Here is a 21,041-nt window from a genome sequence, read left to right on the forward strand (position 1 = left end):
GTAAGAGTACAAGCTCTTTGATAGGTTTGTGTGACACTGCAGTATGACTGTGGGCGTTAATTAAAAAAAAAAAAAAAAACACAAAAAGTTTGAATATTGAGATAAGAGGTTTCTGCCCGACAGCAACAACATTATTATTATTATTGACCTATGATTTTCAAGTAATATCTTTTTTCTGAAATGATTTTAGAAATTAACTTATGATTTGATTTTGTTATAAGGTCTCAGATGAAGAGGAAGAACAAACTGAAGAATCCTTGATGCGAGGGGATGCATCTGAGCACGCTCCTCAAAGTGACTGTTCAGAAGAAGCAGGAAATCACAGACAACATACAGCAGAACAGGTCTAGTCTTAAACCCCCAATACCTCCATTACAAAGTACAATACAGTATTTTGGATCGAATAAATTCCACTGCATAATGCGATGTGATATTTGCTTTGTCATACGCAATTGCCAGTTATATTACCTCGGTTAAAATCAGGCACTTGTTCCTGATTTTACATTCCTGATTTATTGTAAATCGTGTACCTTTTCTGTTAAGCACGTGTGCTTAATTTCTGCTCTGTAAAGCACTTTGAGCTGCATTCCGAGTCATGAAAGGTGCTATACAACAGTGGTTCTCAACCTTTTCAGGCCCCAACACCCAAAAAAATCCTATTTTAACTGGGGACCCCCCACCCTAACGAGCACTAAGAGTTGAAGCATTACATTTCGTATAACACAGTTCTATTGTGAAAATAGCAGATCTACATGCTCACAACCTCTGCCGTTACGAAGCGTTGTGAGCATGTAGATCAGCTATTTTCACAATTTCTGCCTCTAATATTCGACAATTTGGCCAATGTTTAATTAGTCATTTTAGAGGTATTAAAAAGTCCTTAAATTGTCACTTTACAAATGTATAGATACCCTCTATAGTATATACACTTAAACTTTATGTTGGTTTGTTTACTGTTGAGTGAGAAAACAGTGTTGCACATTAAGTTAATCATCTGGGGACCCACAGGTTGAGAACCACTGCTATACAAATAAAGTTTATTATTATGAAACGTTATGTATTCTTTTTGACTAAGTCTTCGACTATATTTTTTTATCCAGGAGGCAGAAAGAGTTGAACTATTCTCAGAAGAGGTCCTTGTCTCACCACCAAGTGAAGCAGGAGACGAGCTCCATGTCTCAAGTGAGACACCTGAGGTAAGACATCCCGCTTTTCTCTACATCAGGGTAGGGGTGGGCAATATGGTGAGAAATATTGTTGAGACGATACAGCGTCTCCACGATATGCCTTTTCAGAGATATCATATATTGTGATAGAATGAGGGAGTCTTATTGTAATGAGCTCCGAGTTACTAGATACCCCTTCACCTATTAGGGGACCCCCCGACGCCGTCCGGAACCCTCCTCAGGTCCTAAGCCCAAGAAGTTACCAGATCTTTTTTAACAAAACACTATCACTAACACTACACTATACCTTTAAGTTAACACAAACAGGTGTTATAACCTTTCTCATTTGCATAAACCTACTATTACACATATACATATACATATTTACATATTTACATTACATATACTTATTTAACACTAACATAAATACACTTCTCTGAATGAAAGCTGAGCTATCAATGAGACCCTCTTTAACTGGTGAATATTATTACTTTCTACAGCGACTATTTATTTTAGAGACCAAGATATGCACCTTACTTTAGAAATGTAGACCTTAGGTCTGAATGGAGAATGCAAACCACAAAGACCATGTAAAGTATGAGTCTGACACCTAGCTCTCACCAGGGGCTCGGGAGCGACGCCGCTTGACTTATTAGTACAAACCGTCCAGTGTGAACATCAGTTCATCCGGTTTAAGGGGTTTGGAGATTTGTACTTATATTCTGCCAAGCTCGCCCACCAACTCAGCACGCGCTGAGTTGGCTTCTGAGAAGGTGAAAAGACTTTTACCTAAGAAAACACTCTTGTTGATTCTTACCAAAAGCCTCACTCAGTCCCACAGCCAGGAGATGATTCGAGTGCCTGAAGGTGTTCAAAACCTTCCTCCCATGAGTGCAGCCTTCCCCGTAGGGAAGGAGAGAAAGTCAAACCTTTAAAAAGTTGTAAACTCTTAAAAAATGAGTTCAGACAGACACCAGATAAAAGTGAATAATAAAAAGCTTTACTGGTAAAAACAGTTACAAAATATAAAACCACCAATACAGTAATTGGCAATGAAATAATGAAGAAGTACAATATAAGTACTTGACTAAAAACAGAGAATCTAACAGAGTCAAAGTCTCTCTAAGTACAGGAACAAGTGGTGCAGAAATTGCACTAAGTACAAAAAGGTCCATCCCCGACCCCTAACGGGCCGGGGATAGCTGCAACAACTCAACACACTCTCTAAAAAACACCAAGAACAACTCAGACTAGAACAGGAGACACGAAGCAGTCTCCTTTATACAGAACTCCGTCGTGTCACAGTGACGTGATTTACACACACAGAACTTTAGTTTAGCACACACATACTGACACTCGCTTGCGCACGTACATGCACTAACACGCACATCTTTGCAAAATCAGACATTCAAGGTCAGGCTAGGACTCCCCTATTCATGCGAGACTGGGGAGTGTCCGCTCTTGCGTCAGAAGTCTTCTGGGAAACACGCTCTTCCCAGGATGTCTTATCTCATGTTGACGGATAGGAGATAACAACACGGACCAAATGCTAGGGAATCTCCCAGCACGGGCTGGCACCTCAGTCCAAGATTTGTGTTCCCAGACAGAGAAAAGATAACAGCTCGTTAGCGTGGCCAGCTGCATTTGATGAGTCATCTCCAGTCCAAGGCCATCTTGGAGCTGGATGCCTCTCTCTCTCCACTCAGCAGACACAGTGCACAGGGTCCCAAAAGACAGGGTGCCACACACTTGGGGTCACAGGCGGGACCCCTAACACTTATAAACAGTCCTGTTGAGTTGTTAATACAGAGGTTCATTGCAGAATTCATTTAAACCTGCATTTTGGTCTAAATTAGTAGTTAAACTTTAAAATGGCAAGGTCTCCCCTTAACTCTGACAGTATACAGATGAAACCAAATGGACCCGTAAGGGTCCATTTGGTTTCATTTGGTTACATACTTGTAAGGGTCAATTTAGTCCCTGGACCACACTTTGCGGACAACTGGTATAAATGGTCTGTTAGTCCTTTTTCTTCTCGTTTTTGTTACTGTTGTAGGTGGTTGTACTGTTAAGTAACTTGAAAACCAACCAACATGAAAAATAATCGTGATAAGAGTGTGTATCGTGATACAGCTTGGAAAAATATTGTGATATTGTATTTTTCGATATCGCCCACACCTACATCAGGGTTCCTCAAACTTTTTCATGTCGAGTACCCCTGAGTTGATATGAATTTGGCCCCGGACCCCCATCTGAAAATGTTTTGCGCATGCTGGGGCCCCACGAAGAGAAGACTTAAGTTTTTGTAAAACATCTAAATTATTTGAAGGTTCCCTAACATCGATCATCAATCGATCAATTTTCAAACATTTTCAAAAATAGCAAATCTACAAGCTGATGAGCTTGTAGATCTGCTATTTTTGAATAGCCAACATGTAAACGGATAGAGCGGTTCTAATGAATGTGACGCTACATTAATTACTTTTTGGTGGGGACCTCCAGGAACCCCCCAAGGACAGACCACTTTGGGGTGTCAGTGTCACTTTGAGAACCACTTTGAGAACAAATGTCTTCAACAAGGGGTCCGGGACCCCTAGGGGATCCACAGAGTTACTACAGGGGGTCCTCCAGTCCAAATCTTTGTGTGATAGAAACATTTTTTTTTCTCCTTTTTTATATTAACCACTTGAACCTTAGTGTCCGTATTTTGAGAACTTTACCCAAAAATAGCAGATCTACAAGCTCACAACGTCTCACGCTGCGAGGCGTTGTGAGCTTGTAGAAGAGTGAAAGGTCAAGTTTATTAAGTATTGACGGTTCAAGTGGTTAAATATCTGAAAACACAAATTGACATGAATCCAAAATACACAGATAATTGTGCTGTCAAACAATTAAACTATAATGGAATCTACGACAAGGTTGTGGGGGTCCCTGCTTCATCTCTCTCTCAAATAAGGGGTCCTTGGCCTGAAAACGACCCCTGATCTACATCTCCCGCTGTGTCACACAAAGCCAAAGATCAGCCTAAGAGCACGAGCAGTTGAGTTACTCGAGAGAAATGATTTGGGAGTTAATCTCAGACGACCTTGACATTTCAGACACACACACACACACAAAAAAAAGAAGCAATTGGCGGTCTGGTCTTTGCAGGGAAGCACTGAGCTTTATCTTTCAGTTGGCATCGGTGCAGTAATTAATTACACTGCTCTCGTTTCAGCGAGAGAACACACATGCTGCCGTGCACGGTGCCAGTGGAGGGAGCGGGAGCCCAGAGCAACCCGACGCCTTCTGCATCCGCCTGTTTGTCATCGACAAAAACTACGAAATGCGGTAAAGGTCGCCGCGAGGTCACGTCACAGTGCATGACCTGAAATGAGATTTAAAAAGCACCTCTATTAGTTAGCAGTGATATAAAGTAACTAAGTAGATTGACTTGAGTACTGTACTTAAGTACAATTTTGAGATATTTGTACTTTACTTGAGTTTTTCCAATTTCCAATACTTTTACTTCTACTCCACTACATCTCGGATCCAAATAATGTACTTTTACTCCACTAAATTTATTTGAAAACTTTAGTTAATTTACAGATATAAATAACTATGTTATAAAATGTACATTACTCCACTTTAGCCCTATTTTATACCTAGGCTATTTGAAAATAGCCGATAAGCTCACAGCACGCCGCGATGCGACGCATTGTGAGCTTGTAGATCTGCTATTTTCAGGGCTGGCGTCCCTGTAGCTGGGCACGTCCTTTCTCGACAAACGTCTTGGCAATAGCAGATCTGCAAGCTCACAAATCTGCATTTGATTTTATTTGCCCCTTTTTTGCCCTATTTCTTTTTTTTATCATTGAAAATAGGGCAAAAGTGGTTTATAACTTAATACATTTTACTTTATAAAGAGCGCACGCAAGCACAGTACAAGTCAGGTCTGTTTGACTAATTATCGGGGACGGTGGTTAAGTTGATCTCAAAATGAGTTGGAGTTAGTGGGGGACAAAACACATAACCAGTGCATGTTCTCCCTTGGAAGCATCCATTCATGGTAAAGTGGCTCGCTATTTAAATGTGTGGGGTATAATTAATTCCTTTGTGGCGAATTTGCATCACTTATAGCTGATTTGCATGTGTAGTGTCTTTGAAGAGACGTGTTCCAAAATGAGAGATTCACCATTTGAAAAAGGCCATATAGCCAACCTGCTATTCCCCCAAAAAATTACAGATGGCACCGGAATGCAAAGCCAAATCTGCCTTTAAATGTTAATCCCTTCTATGTCATAGATTTGAAATGCCATATTTCAGGTAATGATCCCCCCCCCCCCCCCCCCCCCGCTGTGTTCATGTCGCTTAACCACTTATACCATTTATAGTTTGTCGTTCAACTGCCTTTCACGTCAAAAAATTGCTGATCTACAAGCTCTCGTGACACATTGTGATGCGAGGTATCTTGAGCTATTTTCACAGCTATCAGTGAAGAAAAACGTGTACAACCTTTTACACGTTTTCCCTACATAGGCCAAAGACATGCCCAGCATAGGGACACCTGAAAGTGGGTGACTGACTTTTCCCTTTGTGCATTTCTGGACACATCTACTTAGAACTACTAGATGGCAGCCATTCCGGAGTTGCTAACTGCACAGTCAAGTGAAGTCAAATTACCAAAAGTGCATTACAATCGGTGTTACAGCACACACAGTGGTTCTCGACCTGTGGGTCAGGACCCCCAGGGGGGTCCCCAAATTATTTTGAGGGGTCCCCAGATGATTAACTTAATGTGCAACATTATTTTCTCCGTTAACAGTAAACAAACCAGCATAAAGTTCAAGTGTATGGAGGGTATGTGTACATTTCTAAAGTGACAATTAAGGACTTTTCAAACCTCTAAAATGACAAATTAAACATTGACCAAATTGTCAAATATTAGAGGCAGAAATTGTGAAAATAGCAGATCTACATGCTCGCTGCGAGGCGTTGTGAGCATGTAGATCTTCACAGTAGAACCGTGTTGTACAACATGTAATGCCTCAACTCTTAGCGCTCGTCAGGGTGGGGGTCCCCAGTTAAAATATGATTATTTTGGGGGTCGCGGCCTGAAAAGGTTGAGAACCACTGCGCTATAATAACACAGTTGCTTTTCACTTTTTTCCCCTAATGTTGGGGGGACATCCTTGTACAGTGCCCACAGTGTGGTGGCAGCCATCCAGGGTGTTCTCCTGTCATATGTCACCCCCGGTAGTAAAAAAAGAAAAAGGGGAATGAAGAGTGACTGTTATTTGGGGCCCCCCGCCAGGCTCCTCTCACAGTCCCCCCTACTCCCCAGCTGTTAGAGAATATGGAATTCAGACACTCCCCACCGAGAATGAGCATATAATTAATGAGCGCGCTGCTTAAAGTGACAGCGAGTCGAAGCCGAGGAGTTGGACGGTGTTGCAGAGAGAGAGAGAGAGAGAGAGAGAGAGAGAGAGAGGGGGGGGGGGGGCAGGTTGGCTGTGCTCTCTCCCATGTTGGCGTCTCTGCCTCTACTCTGCCCACTGGCACACGCACATATTTTCACTTAAGCCTTTGCCTTTTTTTACGATTCGCCACATCGTTAGCCTCATAGCACAATTGCCTAAGTCAGTGGTTCTCAAACTTTTTCATGTCAACCATCCCCAAATTGACACTTATTAGCCCACAGACCCCCATTTGAAAAGATATGCCAGGGACCCCCATAAGAGAAGATTATTACAGCTTTATAGTAGGGATTCCCAAACATTTTAATTTCAATGACCCCCAGTCTGACATGCATACGTACTGTATAACGGTCCATTTGGTTCCTAACTATCATTTAGCTGAGGACCCCCTGAAACCCCCACAAGGACCCCTGGGGGTCCCCGGACCCCACTTTGAGAAAAATGGATAAGTCTGATTTTTAAGGTTTTCAGAAAAGACAAAACAAAAAGTTTACTTAAAAGCACTTTCTGCATTTTCTTACATTTTGGAATGTAACACGCATTCTGATAGGCTTAGGACCTAGGCAATAAGGCACAATGATGCAGCAGTTTTAGGAGAGTAGAGCTAGGCAAAAATGTCAATTTGACCAAAAAGTGAGTTAGGCAATTATGCTATAAGGCTAACGACTTGTATATACTGGGTCAAGCACATACGTAACATAGCCGATCTACAAGCCAAACAACGAGAGGCAGATGGGGAGGTTTGTTAGCTTGTAGATCGGCTTTTCAGTGTTTTGGTGCATGACTCTGAATGTAAATTATCCTCATTATCCTCCCCCGTTTCCTCCGTTTGTCTCTTCCAGATCGGTGGACTTTCTCCCGTACATATTCACACTTTTCCCTGTAAGTATCACTTTGTGTACACAGTCACTGTAAAATCCCATGTGTTCATTTAACTCTTGAGAGTATGCAAATCTCCATTGGGTTACATTTTGTACACGCTCAGAGTTACAAGGGTCTCTACTCTCTAGGGTCCATTTGGGACCCTATATGGGTCCAATTTGGGGGGTCATGTCGAAAACAAAAGCCTCAAGGCAGCCCGACTGCTGGGGGGCAAATAAAAGAATAGTTAAAAGGTTCCCTGAGGCAAGAGCAGACTTGTGTTCCTTCCACGTAGCGCGTGGAAGGAACACGTTCAAAACTGTTACTTTTCAGGATTCATATTCAAAAGTAACACAATTTGCATATCGACAAGCTCGAAATGGCGCACTTCGCGCCGTGTTTTGAGCGAGAGACTACAAATCAGAGACTACCACTACCTTCTACAACTTGCTTGTCTCGTCTCAGGACAGGGACTACTGTGTGATCACGCTGTCGCCGCTGGCCCAGGAGTTCCCCCTCATCCAGAACTTTGTGCGGGTGGTGCCGCGCCCCTCCAGCACGCTGTCCCACGAGCTCTACGTCCTCCATCGCTCCGCCCTGCTGAGGTGAGAGAGCCCTCCTCCTCCACACGGACAGCAGTCTGGGTCTACAATGTGTTCTCTTTAACCCATTTAGGCCTAGAATTATTGAATGCTTTAGCTATGCCGAGTGCCGCGCTGCCACTGACATAGTAGTCTCTCAAGAACAGACTAACTGAGCTCCAGTTAAGTGAAAAGGACCTTTTCTTTGACGATGGCTGGACAGATTGCTGACATAGAAACATAGGTTTATCAAAAAACCATAGAAGGATTCAAAAGACACTTATAGAATCGGGTCGAAATTCTAATTTTCACAATTTTTCAAAAATAGCAGATGTACAAGCTCGCAGCGCGGCACTCGGTGCCGCGCTGTGAGCTTGTATATCTGCTATTTTTCAATAGTTAAAGCATAAAATAATGATACACAATAATGTGTACCCGTTCTAAATTAATCTAGCAATTTATCGGAGCTTGATTCGTTTTGTACTTTTGTATTCATGCAGTCATATCGTCTCTGTCAGGCAGAAACCTCCAATCTCTATTTGGTGTTTCTTTCTTTTTCGTAAATGAATTCCAAAGCAGGGGTAGGCAACCTTAGGCGCAGGTGCCAACCTTGGCACAGGGGAGGGTGATCACTGGCACACTGGCAGAAGTGTGAGAGAGAGGATTTACATTATAAAATCAAATATCGTTTTAACATGTTCAATTAAATTAGGTCCCCTAATTTGCAGCAAATTACATCCTGCACATAATTCTACATGCATTAAAATTCTGAACTTTGACTGAAAAGGGATTCTGGGAGATAAGTGGGTTATTGCTGAGTCTAATGAATAACAATGTCCTGACGATCAAAATATGCCATTCAAATTTATGTTGACATGGCACTCTGACTATCTAGAAAACAAAAACACAGCACTTCATTTCATTTCAAAAAGGTTGCTGAACACTGCCATACAGGTCATACAGATCACATGACTACAGCGTCACGCAAAAGCATCAAAAGCACTTTTGCAGTTTTTGAATTTGAATTCTGAAAGGTAACAGTTTTGGACATTTATTTGAGGTTTCCACCTCAGAGACAGAGACAATATACTGTACTTATCACACTCACACACACACACACACACACACACACACACACACACACACAACCTGTGGTGCTGCAGTGCCGTGGGGTTATGTTGCTGCTGCTGCGCCCCCTGCAGGTGTGTGGCGGTGAGGCCAGCGCTGAGCGCAGACAGGCCTGCTGTCTCTGCCATGGTGGAGAGGCTCAGCGAGCAGCAGGCTCTGCTGGAGGACCTGGACGTGTTCTGGCACGCCCGGAGAGACCCGGTCAGTCCACCGTGACGCACACGCACGCTCACACGCACGCACCATGATGACAAACACACACACCATGTCACACATGATCATACAGTCATGTCAGTGTTGCACAAAAGCATAAAAATGAGCAGATCCACAAGCTCAAAACGGGGCGAGGCGACCTGTTTTGAGCTACTTTTGATATTTTGGAATTTGAGTCCTGAAAAGTAACAGGCTCTTCTACACTGTTAACTCTTTGAGTGCCACCCCTTTCACCACTAGAGGGCGCCCAGTGGCCATAGAAAATCCCATAGAGATATGCTGGTATATGCAGAAGCCCTGCAGCCATGACTTGCCTGAACACTTTCCTTTGTGCATGTACAGGAAGAGGATGAAGTTAGCTTGAAGTTAGCTATTGGCTACCAAGCATTTTAGAAGCCTTATTTTCGTCAACTTAGCCATGATTAAACCTTGCACACCTCATGCATGGGAAAAAAACAGAGAAGAATGAGCTCTAAAAAATCCAATGCAATCCTGGATTGCATTGGAGTGGATTTGTGCAGTTTGTTCACAGCTTTCAAACAAAAAAATCCGATTGGAAATCCGTTCAGGCATTCTTGAGATAATCGCCATTATGTTTTACATGTTATGTAAACAAACATGGCTGCCCTGTATGTTAGATGGGGTTGTATGGGGGTGGAACATGCAAAATCGCGATTGAAATCATGTTCACTAGATTTGATGGGGTCCAAAAAAAAAAAAAAAAAAAAAGCCGAACTAGTTCGGGATCGGCACTCTGCGATACGCTAATAAAGCCGAACTAGTTCGGGATTGGCACTCAACTTTAGAAGGCAATCGTAGCCAATCAGGAGGGAATATGGGAAATGGGACAGATCCATGTTGATGACATGACTTTAGAGATACTGTGTGCCGCTCTGCGTGATTTGAGGGCAAAATCTGTAGGAGTAGTGTCCAAAAATGTGTTTTGCAAGAATCGGCCTCATGGTGGCGCTAGAAGAGGGCCATGTGAGAAATGAGGGGTATATACAGTATATATATATATATCTATCTTTGTCATATGTTTTAATTTATTTTATTTAATGTTTCTTCTCACTGAAACCCATCACTAAAAGGCTGCTTTTCAGAGAATTGGTTGCTTATATTTTCACAAAGACAAAAAAAAAAACCTACTCAAATTCGAACGACACCTCTTTAATTGTTAACATCACACACTGGGCTTGTGTTGTTATCAATGAATTAATTTAAGCTATTATTTCCATGATTGTTTTGGATTAGCGCGTGGGGGAGGACACATCGCGGGGCGTGCCAAACCAAACAGATCGGCGTGAATTCAGATTCAACAGATTTTCTCATTCTGACAGACATCCCAGCTGTCACTGCTGCGGCCGTTCCAAGACACATAATTACGTCTCAAACGAGAATGGACAATGGAGGAGTTTTCCTTGGGTTTCCATCCACAGCACATGACCTGACCATAGCGTTAGTGCCACCATCATCATGTCCCAGTAATCTAATGTTTGTGTAAAAATGTATAATAATAAAATAAACCTCCATCATTTTTATTTTAATGAGCCAGATTGAAAAAAGAAAGCTTGAATGGAACTCAAACTCACATAATGAATAATGAATTAGTTACTGAAGCCCTATTATTTAAAAAGAATTGTTAAAATAACCGATCTTCAAAGGTCACAATGTGTCATGGTGCGATGGGTTGTGAGTTGTAGATTCACCTTTTTTCACTATTGAACATATTTTGATACAAATATGGCTAAGCACCTTTCACTTTCACCTTTAAGTACTTTGTCTCAAAAACTTGAGTACTTTGTCCAACACATCTAATCTTTTAATTCTCTCTCAATGTTTTGTTTTTGTTTCCTTGTTTCACAGGATGGGACACCGGTGCAAGCCTTTGTTGCTGAAGTGCAGAGCCAGATTGTGGGGGTTTTAATCATCCGAAATGAAGAGGTAAAGTGTGGACCAAATTATCATCAATTATCACGTGCTTTCGGACAAAGACGCGTTGCTGTTCATTGGTCAGTTGTAGGTGAGATTTGCCCCATCCGGAATCCCCAGACCACAGAAAATGCACTGAATGTTCAAAGTTCAGTTCTTTTGGGTGTAATTGAGGTCAGAGAACCTAAAAATAGAAATAGAATAGAAATATGATGTCATATCATATGAAACCTTATTGTTTAACGCAAATATTTGTGTAATAGAATAATTATTTTAAATTAACAACTTAAACCCTCGCATCCCTATTCTGAGGAGAACTTGAGACAAAAATAGCAGCTGCGAGGCGCTGAGAGCTTGTAGATCGGCTATTTTGCGTAAATAGGTTTGGAGTGAAAGGTGAAATTGACTAAAGTATCGACGATTTAAGTGGTTAAATGTCTGAAAAAACACATTAACACGAATCCAACATGGACTGCTGTCATACACGTCTAAGAATCTATCTATGAAATCGATGAAAACACGATTTTATACAATATGTAGAGGGGGGTCCCTGCTTTATCTCCATTCTCAGCTAAGGGGTCCTTGGCCTGAAAACGTTGAAGACCCCTGGTTTAACGGGACAACGTTTACCCTTCCACCCTCCTCCCTCAGGACATGGAGTACATCCGCTCCCACTACAACGTGGAGAACTTCATCTACTTCAGCCAGCACCGCTACGAGGACCACGCGCGCCTGTGCCACTTCGTCCTCCTGCCCGTCTTCCAGCGCCACGCCAAGCACTTCCTGAAGGAGGCGCTGAGGCTGGCGCACAAGACATGCCTCTACTACCGCGTCTACCCGCCTCGCCACAAGCAGGTGGGCACAGTGGGCACTGGTGGTGTTGTTGACACGAGGACTGGTGTTGTTGGAATTGCAATCTACAATTGCAAGTAGATGGATAAAGTGGTTAAAATGATTGTGATGCTGTATTAACCCATTTAGGACTGATGCCAATTCTAAAAATGCCCTTTAAATCCTTGAAAAACGTAAAATATAATGATCTACAAGCACACAGTGCCTCGCGAGGCGTTGGGTGCTTGTAGATCTGCTGTTAGGGGACGAGGCCTGAAAAGGTTGAGAACCACTGGGTTAGAGGATCTAAATGTAATTTTGTATACATTTTCTGTTAATTGCCCAGCCCTAGTAGAAGATAGGCAGGTGTTCGTTGTCTTGTCCAAGGGCACTATATGATATGAAACGAGCCTTTCGCAGGAATCGGAAAAACACAACATTATGACATGATTTCGGACACATTTCAGAAGATATCTGCCAATGTCCAAAAGAGGCACATCAGGGGTGAAAGTGGCTACGGCTGCCATCTTTTATTTACAGCGCACTCTGCTCTCCGCTCCCTGGTGGTCAGGGCAGCAGGTGGCGCCATCGCTGCCAGCTCCACCTCTCCATCTCCTAATAAAAGACATTTCCCCCCAGTGTGTGTGGGAGAGGCCCTCCACTTCCCCTGCTAATTAGCTCTCGCAAGCAAACAGCAGATTGGTTGGATGACGAGGTGCAAATAGGAGAATGTCAGGGGGGGGGGGGGGGACCAAGACAGAGGAGGACAGAGCAGTGGTGTAGAGCAGTGGTTCTCAACCTTTTCAGGCTGCGACCCCCAAAATAATCATATTTGAACCGGGGACCCCCCACCCACCCTACGAGCGCTGAGAGTTGATGCATTACATTTTGGACAACACGGTTTTATTGTGAAAATAGCAGATCTACATGCTCACAACGCCTCGCGTTGCGAGGCGTTGTGAGCATGTAGATCGCCTATTTTCACAATTTCTGCCTCTAACATTTGACAATTTGGCCAATGATTCATTTCTCATTTCAGAGGTATTAAAAAGTCCTTAAATTGTCACTTTAGAAATGGTGCAGATACCCTCTATACCAGGGGTGCCCAAAAGGTAGATTGTGATCGCCCTAAAAATATCACAAAACCCCTCTTTTTGCCATCTGTCACTTGAATTAAAGGAGTAGTTCACCCCCCCCCCCAAAAAAAAATAAAATCATAATAATTTGTGTAACGTTCCCTTTCTCCTGGTCCTCTGCCTGTGGGGTTTCTGTCCTCCTCCTAACAGAGTTCCTGCGTCCACCCCGTGGCGTGCGTCCTAAGCGGCATGGTGCCGGTGCGCCCCAGGCGCCAGATCTCCTACCCGCTGGAGGAGCTGGGCGCCAACGCCCCGTCCAGCCAGGTCACCCAGGAGCAGGTGGGGTTTGTAGCAGCAACAGCTGGGCCACAGAGCAGCCACGTGCCACAGGATTAAAGGAGTAGTTCACCCCCAAAATGACCTTTTTTCTATTGATTACTCATGCCATGAGTTCAATAATATATATATATATATATATTTTGTTTTGTTTTTACTTAATTTTTATTAGCAGATTTCAAATACAAAAACAGTTGTAGTGCAGGGGTTCTATATAACATTATTATGCATCACATTCCAGTCGGTTCATGGGTGTTCGTTTAGTCCTGTTGATTTCCATTTTCAGTCCATTTCTCACATTCTTCGAGTTATGGGTTAGTTTCTCCATATCATTTACATTTTTCCCTTTTTATTATTTGCTATAACCTTACTCCTTTTGATTGAATTGTTTAACCTCTTTACATTCATCAACTCCACCTTCACATCGTTGTGTTGCATTTAGATTCTTCTTTCTGAATATTTTTACCCCCCTACACCGAGCACTGCAAATACTTAAATCACACATTTTTAACATTTCTTTTAACAAAACACACATACACACACACACAAACACAACACAATAAACAAAAAACAAAAATAGAGTTCAATAATATTCTTTTGTATTTGTCGCATTCCTTAGACAACAATTTGATTATAGTAAATTGACCCCCATTGTTTCCGGATGGGGACCCAAATGCATTCGGGTCCCCATCCGGAATCAATGGGGGTACATTTATTGTAATCAAATTATTGTCTTAGGAATGCTACAAAAAACTAAAGAATATGATTGAAATATGATTGAACTCAAGTCTCCTCAAGTCTAACTCAAGTCTAATCAATAGAAAAAAAGGTCATTTTGGGGGTGAACTACTCCTTTAAGGCTGAGCGATATTAGGAAAACCTAATATCGCCTAATACCTAAAATTACTCTCAATATTAGTAAAAACAACAAAAAGCATTTTATAGTTATTAATGTGTTTCTGCTTTAGGTCCACTGCCTGCCTAACCCCGATAATTATAGAATATCCATGCATGCACACTGCACAGTACACATAGAATAAAGAAATGAAATGCCTTATTTCCATTTTCCAACAATGGTTTTATTGAAATAACCACACCTGGTTACAGATGGACTGCTTTTTTGCCTGTGATACGTGCATCCATAGTGTTTCTGTTAATTAATTTGACACATAGACCAATACCTCATTTCAAGCTGTCTTCGTCGATATGTATACCTCGCATGTTGATAGCTCGATATCGCTATAGTTTTCTATATATCGCCCAGCCTTACAATGCCTACAAAGCCTGCAGCTAATAGAGAGACGGAGATGGGGAGAGAGGGGGAGAGAGAGAGAAAGAGGCGGGGGGGTGGAATGGAATAAAGTTCTCAGTCGCAGCGACTGATTTCACTCATTTGGATTCCACAGAAGCCAGCAGGTCTTCTATATGGAAACCTGTTGCACAGTGAAAGTATCCTATCTACCTGAGAACTTGTCGATAGGCTACCTTTGCTTATTATTTGAAGATCAGCGCATTTTAACTGATCAAACCGGCTTCTTCCAGCCAAAATCCTAATGGTCTGGGATATTTCATTAAAGCCTCAGTCTGTGATGTCTTCACTTGGTCGGCAGTTCGTAGACCAAGTGAGGAACAATATTACTACTAAGACAGCATCATTTTACATGTTGTGTTAATTGTGTTAAAGAGGTGGTGCCATAGTTTTGTACTTTTTCTGGTTTTCATGTGTCTAGGAGGTTGACAGTACTTCATTAGACCCCCTGGTGTGGTTGTTATGAGCAATTACGTATTGCCTTTCTATTTGGGTTTTAGCTGTAGGCTGCCACCTTGTGGGGTCAAACGTGCCGGTCCAAAAACACACATACTTATTACATCACAGAATCAACCCCTCCCCTAATTACCATTCACCCAACATACGTGGGTGTGGCTTCAGCTGGGTCACCACCCACCATGACAACCACGCATACCAATGAACTGGTGGGTGTGGCCACATAAAAACATAATTTTAACTCTTTCTGTACACTTTTTTGGAAATAATCTTCCTCCTAGTATAATCATAATACCTGATAATCATGTTTTAGAGGGGGAAAAATCATGGCACCACCTCTTTAAGGAAACGGCTATATTGTGTGTGTTTCACACTGTTTCCCAAATCGCCTGAGACGACGCGCCTCCGTCGTCATCACCGAAAACAAACGCTCCTTTCCCTTGCAGCCCCCCGCGCCCCCACCGTTGCGCTTAGGGTAATTGGGAAAAATGTGGACGCGGGGGGACGCGGGGGGAGGAGGGAAGGAGGAGGAGCTGGGTTGGAGGGTGGGCTGGGCCCTGCGGTGCAGGAGAAGATTGAAGTAGCTGTCCTTCTGAATGAGGGGAGAGAGTGACACGGAAGAGCAAAGGAGAGTGACAAGGAAGGAGTTAGGGTGGGAGGGAGAGCGACGAGGAAGGAGTTAGGGAGGGAGGGGGTGACGGAGTTAGGGAGCAAGGGAAAGTGACAAAGAAGGAGTGGAAGAGGTTGGGCTGATTAGCTCAGACTACGCAGGTGTTCTTGAATGAAGGCTTCGAAGCACAGGGCAGAGGGTGACAACTATAGTAAAATACAAAAGTATTATAAGATTGTTTTACCTATAACTCAATAAACAATTTAACACAGTATAACTAGGGATCCATTTGCCACTAGAGGGAGCTACTACAGAAGGGACTACTTTTGAAAATCAAGTACAGGTCCATTACAGGTCCATTTGGTTACGTTTTGTACACTGCTGTGCTTAGTGGGCTCTGTAGAGCCGGAGGCGGCAGGTGTTTGTTCAGGTTTGTACATAGAACAGATCATACTGTCATACTATTGGTTCTCAAAGTGGGTTTCCGGGAACCTCCAGGAGTCCTGGGGGGGATTACCAGTGTCATAATCATTTTAACCACTTTAACCATATTTTATAGGTTGTAGATCTGCTATTTTTGAAAAATCTTGGAAAATATTTGGACACCTTTAACTCAACTCTTGGCTTCTGCATTGGGTCACTGGCACAAAGCGTTTTTAAATGGGGGTGGGGGGTCCGCAGCTAAATACATATGAATTTGGGGGTCGTTGACATGAAGTCCAAATGATGTATTCTAACTAACAGTGCTCCTTTAGCAGCCTTTAGCCATGGTACGGAGAGAGAGATGGACAGATACTCTGTATACAGATACACTTGTGGGAAAATCAAATAACAAGTACAACATGTTGATCCAATGACGGCACGGCTTCACTTGTTACAATAGGGAGTGAGAGTTGTCACCGGGCCAACAGTGTCTGCTTGATGTTGGTGGGGGGGGGGGGGGTCCTCCTTGAAAAGAACGCCACATAATTGAACCCCCCCCCTTATTCCTCCCTCAGTTTTAATTTGAATTCTTTTATGCGTTGTTTTTTTACACCATTCTCCCAACATATGCATTCTGTTCAATTTTAGACTCTCCGTGAAACATGCCTAGTGTTATCACTTTTTATTTTGCCAAAATTGGCGTCAGAGCTAAACTCCCCACTTATAACCACACACACACACGTCTGTGCACACACACACACACACACACACACACACACACACACACACACACACACACACAGGGGCGTCACAAGGGGGGGAAAAGTGGGACTGAGTCACTAGGGCCCAAGGTGGAGGGGCCTTAATTATCTTATACTCTAGCTATTGAAAAATAGCAGATATACAAGCTCATGTAGATCTGCTATTTTTTTAAAGTTGTGAAAATGTGTGCAAATCTTTGAATATATGTATTTTTTTTAAGCGAACGTTTGTAACTCAAATTGGTGTGGGGTCTGTGGCCAAATACTTATCATTGTGGGGGTCCTTCACATGAAAAGGTTTGAGCACCACTGACATTAAAACATAGTTTTTTTCAAAAAACCTTAGAAGGATTTGAAATATTCAAAGACTTGCATAGTATATCTACTATTTTTCAATAGTTAAAGCACAAAATAATGCGTAATAATGCATTCCCAGTCTAAAGGTCTTTGCACACTGCTGCGTTTTTCTTTGCGAAATGCGTTTTTCAGGGCAAGGAGAGAGAGAAAGATAGTGGTGCGCGAAACGGGCGGCAGTGTGCAAACGTGACTGGCATAACGTGAGGTTGATTTTTTATTTGCGCGCTCCGAAATTCACTCCGATATTCGGCCCGAAAAACGCAGCAGTGTGCAACCAGCTTAAATGGGTTAAACCCCCTCCCCTTATGAAGAACATTCATGGGTGGGCCCGCAGTGAATCCTTGTACCCAGGGCCCAGAATTTGGTGCGACACCCCTGCACACACACACACACACACACACACACACACACACACACACACACGCACACGCGCGCGCGCGCTGGTGGCGGTGTATCTGTGGTGACTGACTGTCACCTGGACCGGCTCAGCGGTGCTAATAAGCTGGCTTTTCTTGTGCCAATGCCCCCCCCCCCCCCCAACCCCCCCTGTCTGTCTTGATAAATGATTACACCGTCCAAGAGAGACAATGCAGAGCAGCTTCTTTTTTTTTTCGTCTTGTTTTTTTTTTTTTTTTTTTTTGCTCCCCGTAATTACATTAAGGATAAAACAAAAACACACAAGGCGCCGGTGACAATTAGGGTTGCCTTGGTGGGATGGGGGAGGGGGGGGGGGGAGTGTTAGAGAGAGACCACCCTCCCATAACTGGAGAGGTCACAGCTTTGATCCTTTGCTAAAAGCATAGTCATTGTGTTCATCAGCATCAGCAGCGGCAATCAGTGGTCTTTTGGTTACAGAAAAACTAAAAGCCCCATCTGCTGTCTCTCTGTTAAAGTCACTCCTCTCTCTCTCTCTCTCTCGGTGTGATTTATACCGTGAGTGAGTGACGATTGATCGCTTTTAGGGCGTGTACTTCGGACGCCCCGAGTCTTGACTCCCTATATAGGACCCCGATGGAAACAAGACTACTTTTTTGGTGTTATAAATACATAATATACATACATCATTTTGGATATCCTTGACATGAAAACGTTTGAGAACTACTGATTTAGAAGGCATTTTTGTAGAATCGGGCCTCAGTTCCTAATGGGTTAGTTCAGCACTGCATTTAGTTTGACACTGTTCCACAGAAAATTTTGTTGTACAAAATTGTTTTGTACAATATTGTTTTTACATTATAGTCAACGCCTCACGCTGCGAGGCGTTGTGAGCTTGTAGATTGGCTATTTTCACAATGATCGCCTCTTTCTTATATTATTTGGCCAATATTTGAACAGTTTTTATAGTATAGTTTGTCAAATACTTTTGATGCAGTAATGGTCCTTTTGTTGAGGTTGATTCCATTGATTCCGGATGGGGACCCAAATGCATTTGAGTCCCCATCTGGGATCAATGGGGGTACATTTACAATTATCACATTTTTGTCTTAGGAATGTGACAAAAAAACTACAAACATAATTGACCTCAGGTCTCCATGGGGTGAGCAATCAATAGGAAAAAAAAGTCATTTTGGGGGTGAACTACTCCTTTAAAAGTCCTTAAATTGTCACTTCACTCACTGTCAATCGGGGGACCCCCGCGCCCCCCCCCCCCCCAAAAAAAAACCAACATGTGGAGACCCCCCTTAGGGGTGCCGACCCACAGGTCGAGAAGCAGTGCGGTTAGGTAACACGGCAACCGTGATTAGCAGGCGTACATGTGCAGATAAGAGCGGGGCCTGTAGCCTGCAGCATTGTGTTAGCACATGTCCTTCTAGATTGTAAAGCCCCCGTTGGCTCCGAGCACTGACGGCTTAATCACATTTAAAGCACCTGTTCCTCTCTCTCTCTCTCTCTCTCTGTCAATACAGGGCTCACGTTACGCAGGAGGGGGACTGTGGCCCGTCATGTTTTAAGAAAAAAGAAAATGGTTAAAGCGGCAGGCACGTGCACACATAGACATCAAAGGGGGCTTGAGCCCCTGCCCTTTTACCCGTCTGTAAAAAAAGTGCCCTCTCCAGACCATGAATGCAGTTTTCACTATACGGTGAAAGAAATGCAAATGCCCCTCTTTCCGTGCCATACCTGAAGGCAGCATTCAAGAGAATTGCCTTGTCCAAACTCTCCTGAACTTGAATGCAGCATCTTATGTCGAAAGAATTGCCCTCTCTGTGTGGAAATCCGAGCTGTACGCCACATCTCCAGTATTGACTTGATTATGCTTAGGGTTAGGGTAGTGCTTAGGGGTTAAGTGTTGTGTCAAGTATCGAAAATAGCCAACCTCCAAGCTCACAACGCGTCGCAACACGGCGCGTTGTGAGCTTGGAGGTCGGCTATTTTCGATATTTTCACCAAACGGCCCTTTTAGAAATGTCAGCCCCTGCCTCCATAACATTCTCTGCACGTCCCTGTTAAGCAGCATCTCGACCAGGGCGCTGGGACTGATAAGGACACAGCTGCACCTGCCCCCGCGTACTACGTGCAAAATCTCTGCTTTGTTCGTTTAGTTAAGGTGTAAGTGACGTTCTTTTTTGTTAAATAACTAGAGCGTTTGTTCAGTAACAGGTGTCTCTACCCCCGGCTCCCCAGCTCTTTAAATCAGTGTTTTCTCAAACCTTCATCAAATGTCAAGGTCTCCCCTTAACTCTGACAGTGTACAAATGGAACCAAATGAACCCATTAGGGCCCATTAGAGTTACAGCATTTTAAGGGTCAATTTAGACCCCCATAAAGACCCCCATCCCTGGAACCCACTTTGAGAACCACTGCTTTAAATAAACAGAAATTAAATGTTCAGGTGCTAACTGCATGAATGAGGCATCACACGAGTAGTTTTGATGTTAACTAGTCATCAGCAATTTTCCTATCGTTCATTCGTCTCCCGCCCGATGGGTGAAATATCATTATTATTTGCACGCTATAATGTCGCAGGCCAAAAAATAGCACTTACACCAGTTTGCTGTAGAATTTCAAGTATATATCAAATGTTATTATGCTGTTGCCCTCACTGTGAGCCACGGGACACAAGACATCAGCTAAATGCCAAAAGATTTAAGACAAAATCATTGTATATCTTTTATTGCGACCGTCAGGTCGCAGTTACTATCAAAACCTCGACCAGCTGTCCGTCAGTCTGTGAGTCAGTCTGTGAGTCAGTCTGTGAGTCTGTCACACGTCACACGTCACACTTTTGCCCTGCTCATATCTTCGCAACCGTTGCCCCGATCCATGCCACATTTTGCACACACACACTCCTTGCCTGCTAAACCACAACCTCCACCCATCAATTCTCACATGCCCCTCTTCTATCGCCACCATGAGGCCGATTCTTCCAAAACAAATTTTTGGACACTGCTCCTACAATCTTTGCCCTATAATCACGCAAATCGCACAGTATGTCTACACTCATCTCTTCAACATGGATCTGTCCCATTTAGCGCCACCTTCAGGCCGATTTTTAAAACACAATTTTGGACACTACTCCTACAGATTTTGCCCTAAAATCGCGC

The 21,041-nt window shown here is 43.2% G+C and overlaps 1 protein-coding gene across 1 annotated transcript in view; it reads left to right on the top strand.

The window, feature by feature from the left end:
* Positions 1-21,041, top strand: part of cfap61 (cilia and flagella associated protein 61) — a gene marked incomplete at its 5' end in the record, with an annotated part of 57,269 nt that overhangs the window by 6,805 nt on the left and 29,423 nt on the right. The window contains 9 exons of the mRNA XM_080744812.1: positions 222-344; positions 1,101-1,196; positions 4,384-4,496; positions 7,465-7,504; positions 7,949-8,088; positions 9,267-9,393; positions 11,272-11,349; positions 11,989-12,192; positions 13,455-13,583. Coding sequence (XP_080600938.1) covers positions 222-344; positions 1,101-1,196; positions 4,384-4,496; positions 7,465-7,504; positions 7,949-8,088; positions 9,267-9,393; positions 11,272-11,349; positions 11,989-12,192; positions 13,455-13,583 — 1,050 coding nt within the window. The remainder of the gene's footprint in view (positions 1-221; positions 345-1,100; positions 1,197-4,383; positions 4,497-7,464; positions 7,505-7,948; positions 8,089-9,266; positions 9,394-11,271; positions 11,350-11,988; positions 12,193-13,454; positions 13,584-21,041) is intronic.

This window comes from Nannobrachium achirus, assembly GCF_963921795.1.
Source record: "Nannobrachium achirus genome assembly, chromosome: 16".
Taxonomy (NCBI): Eukaryota; Metazoa; Chordata; class Actinopteri; order Myctophiformes; family Myctophidae; genus Nannobrachium; species Nannobrachium achirus.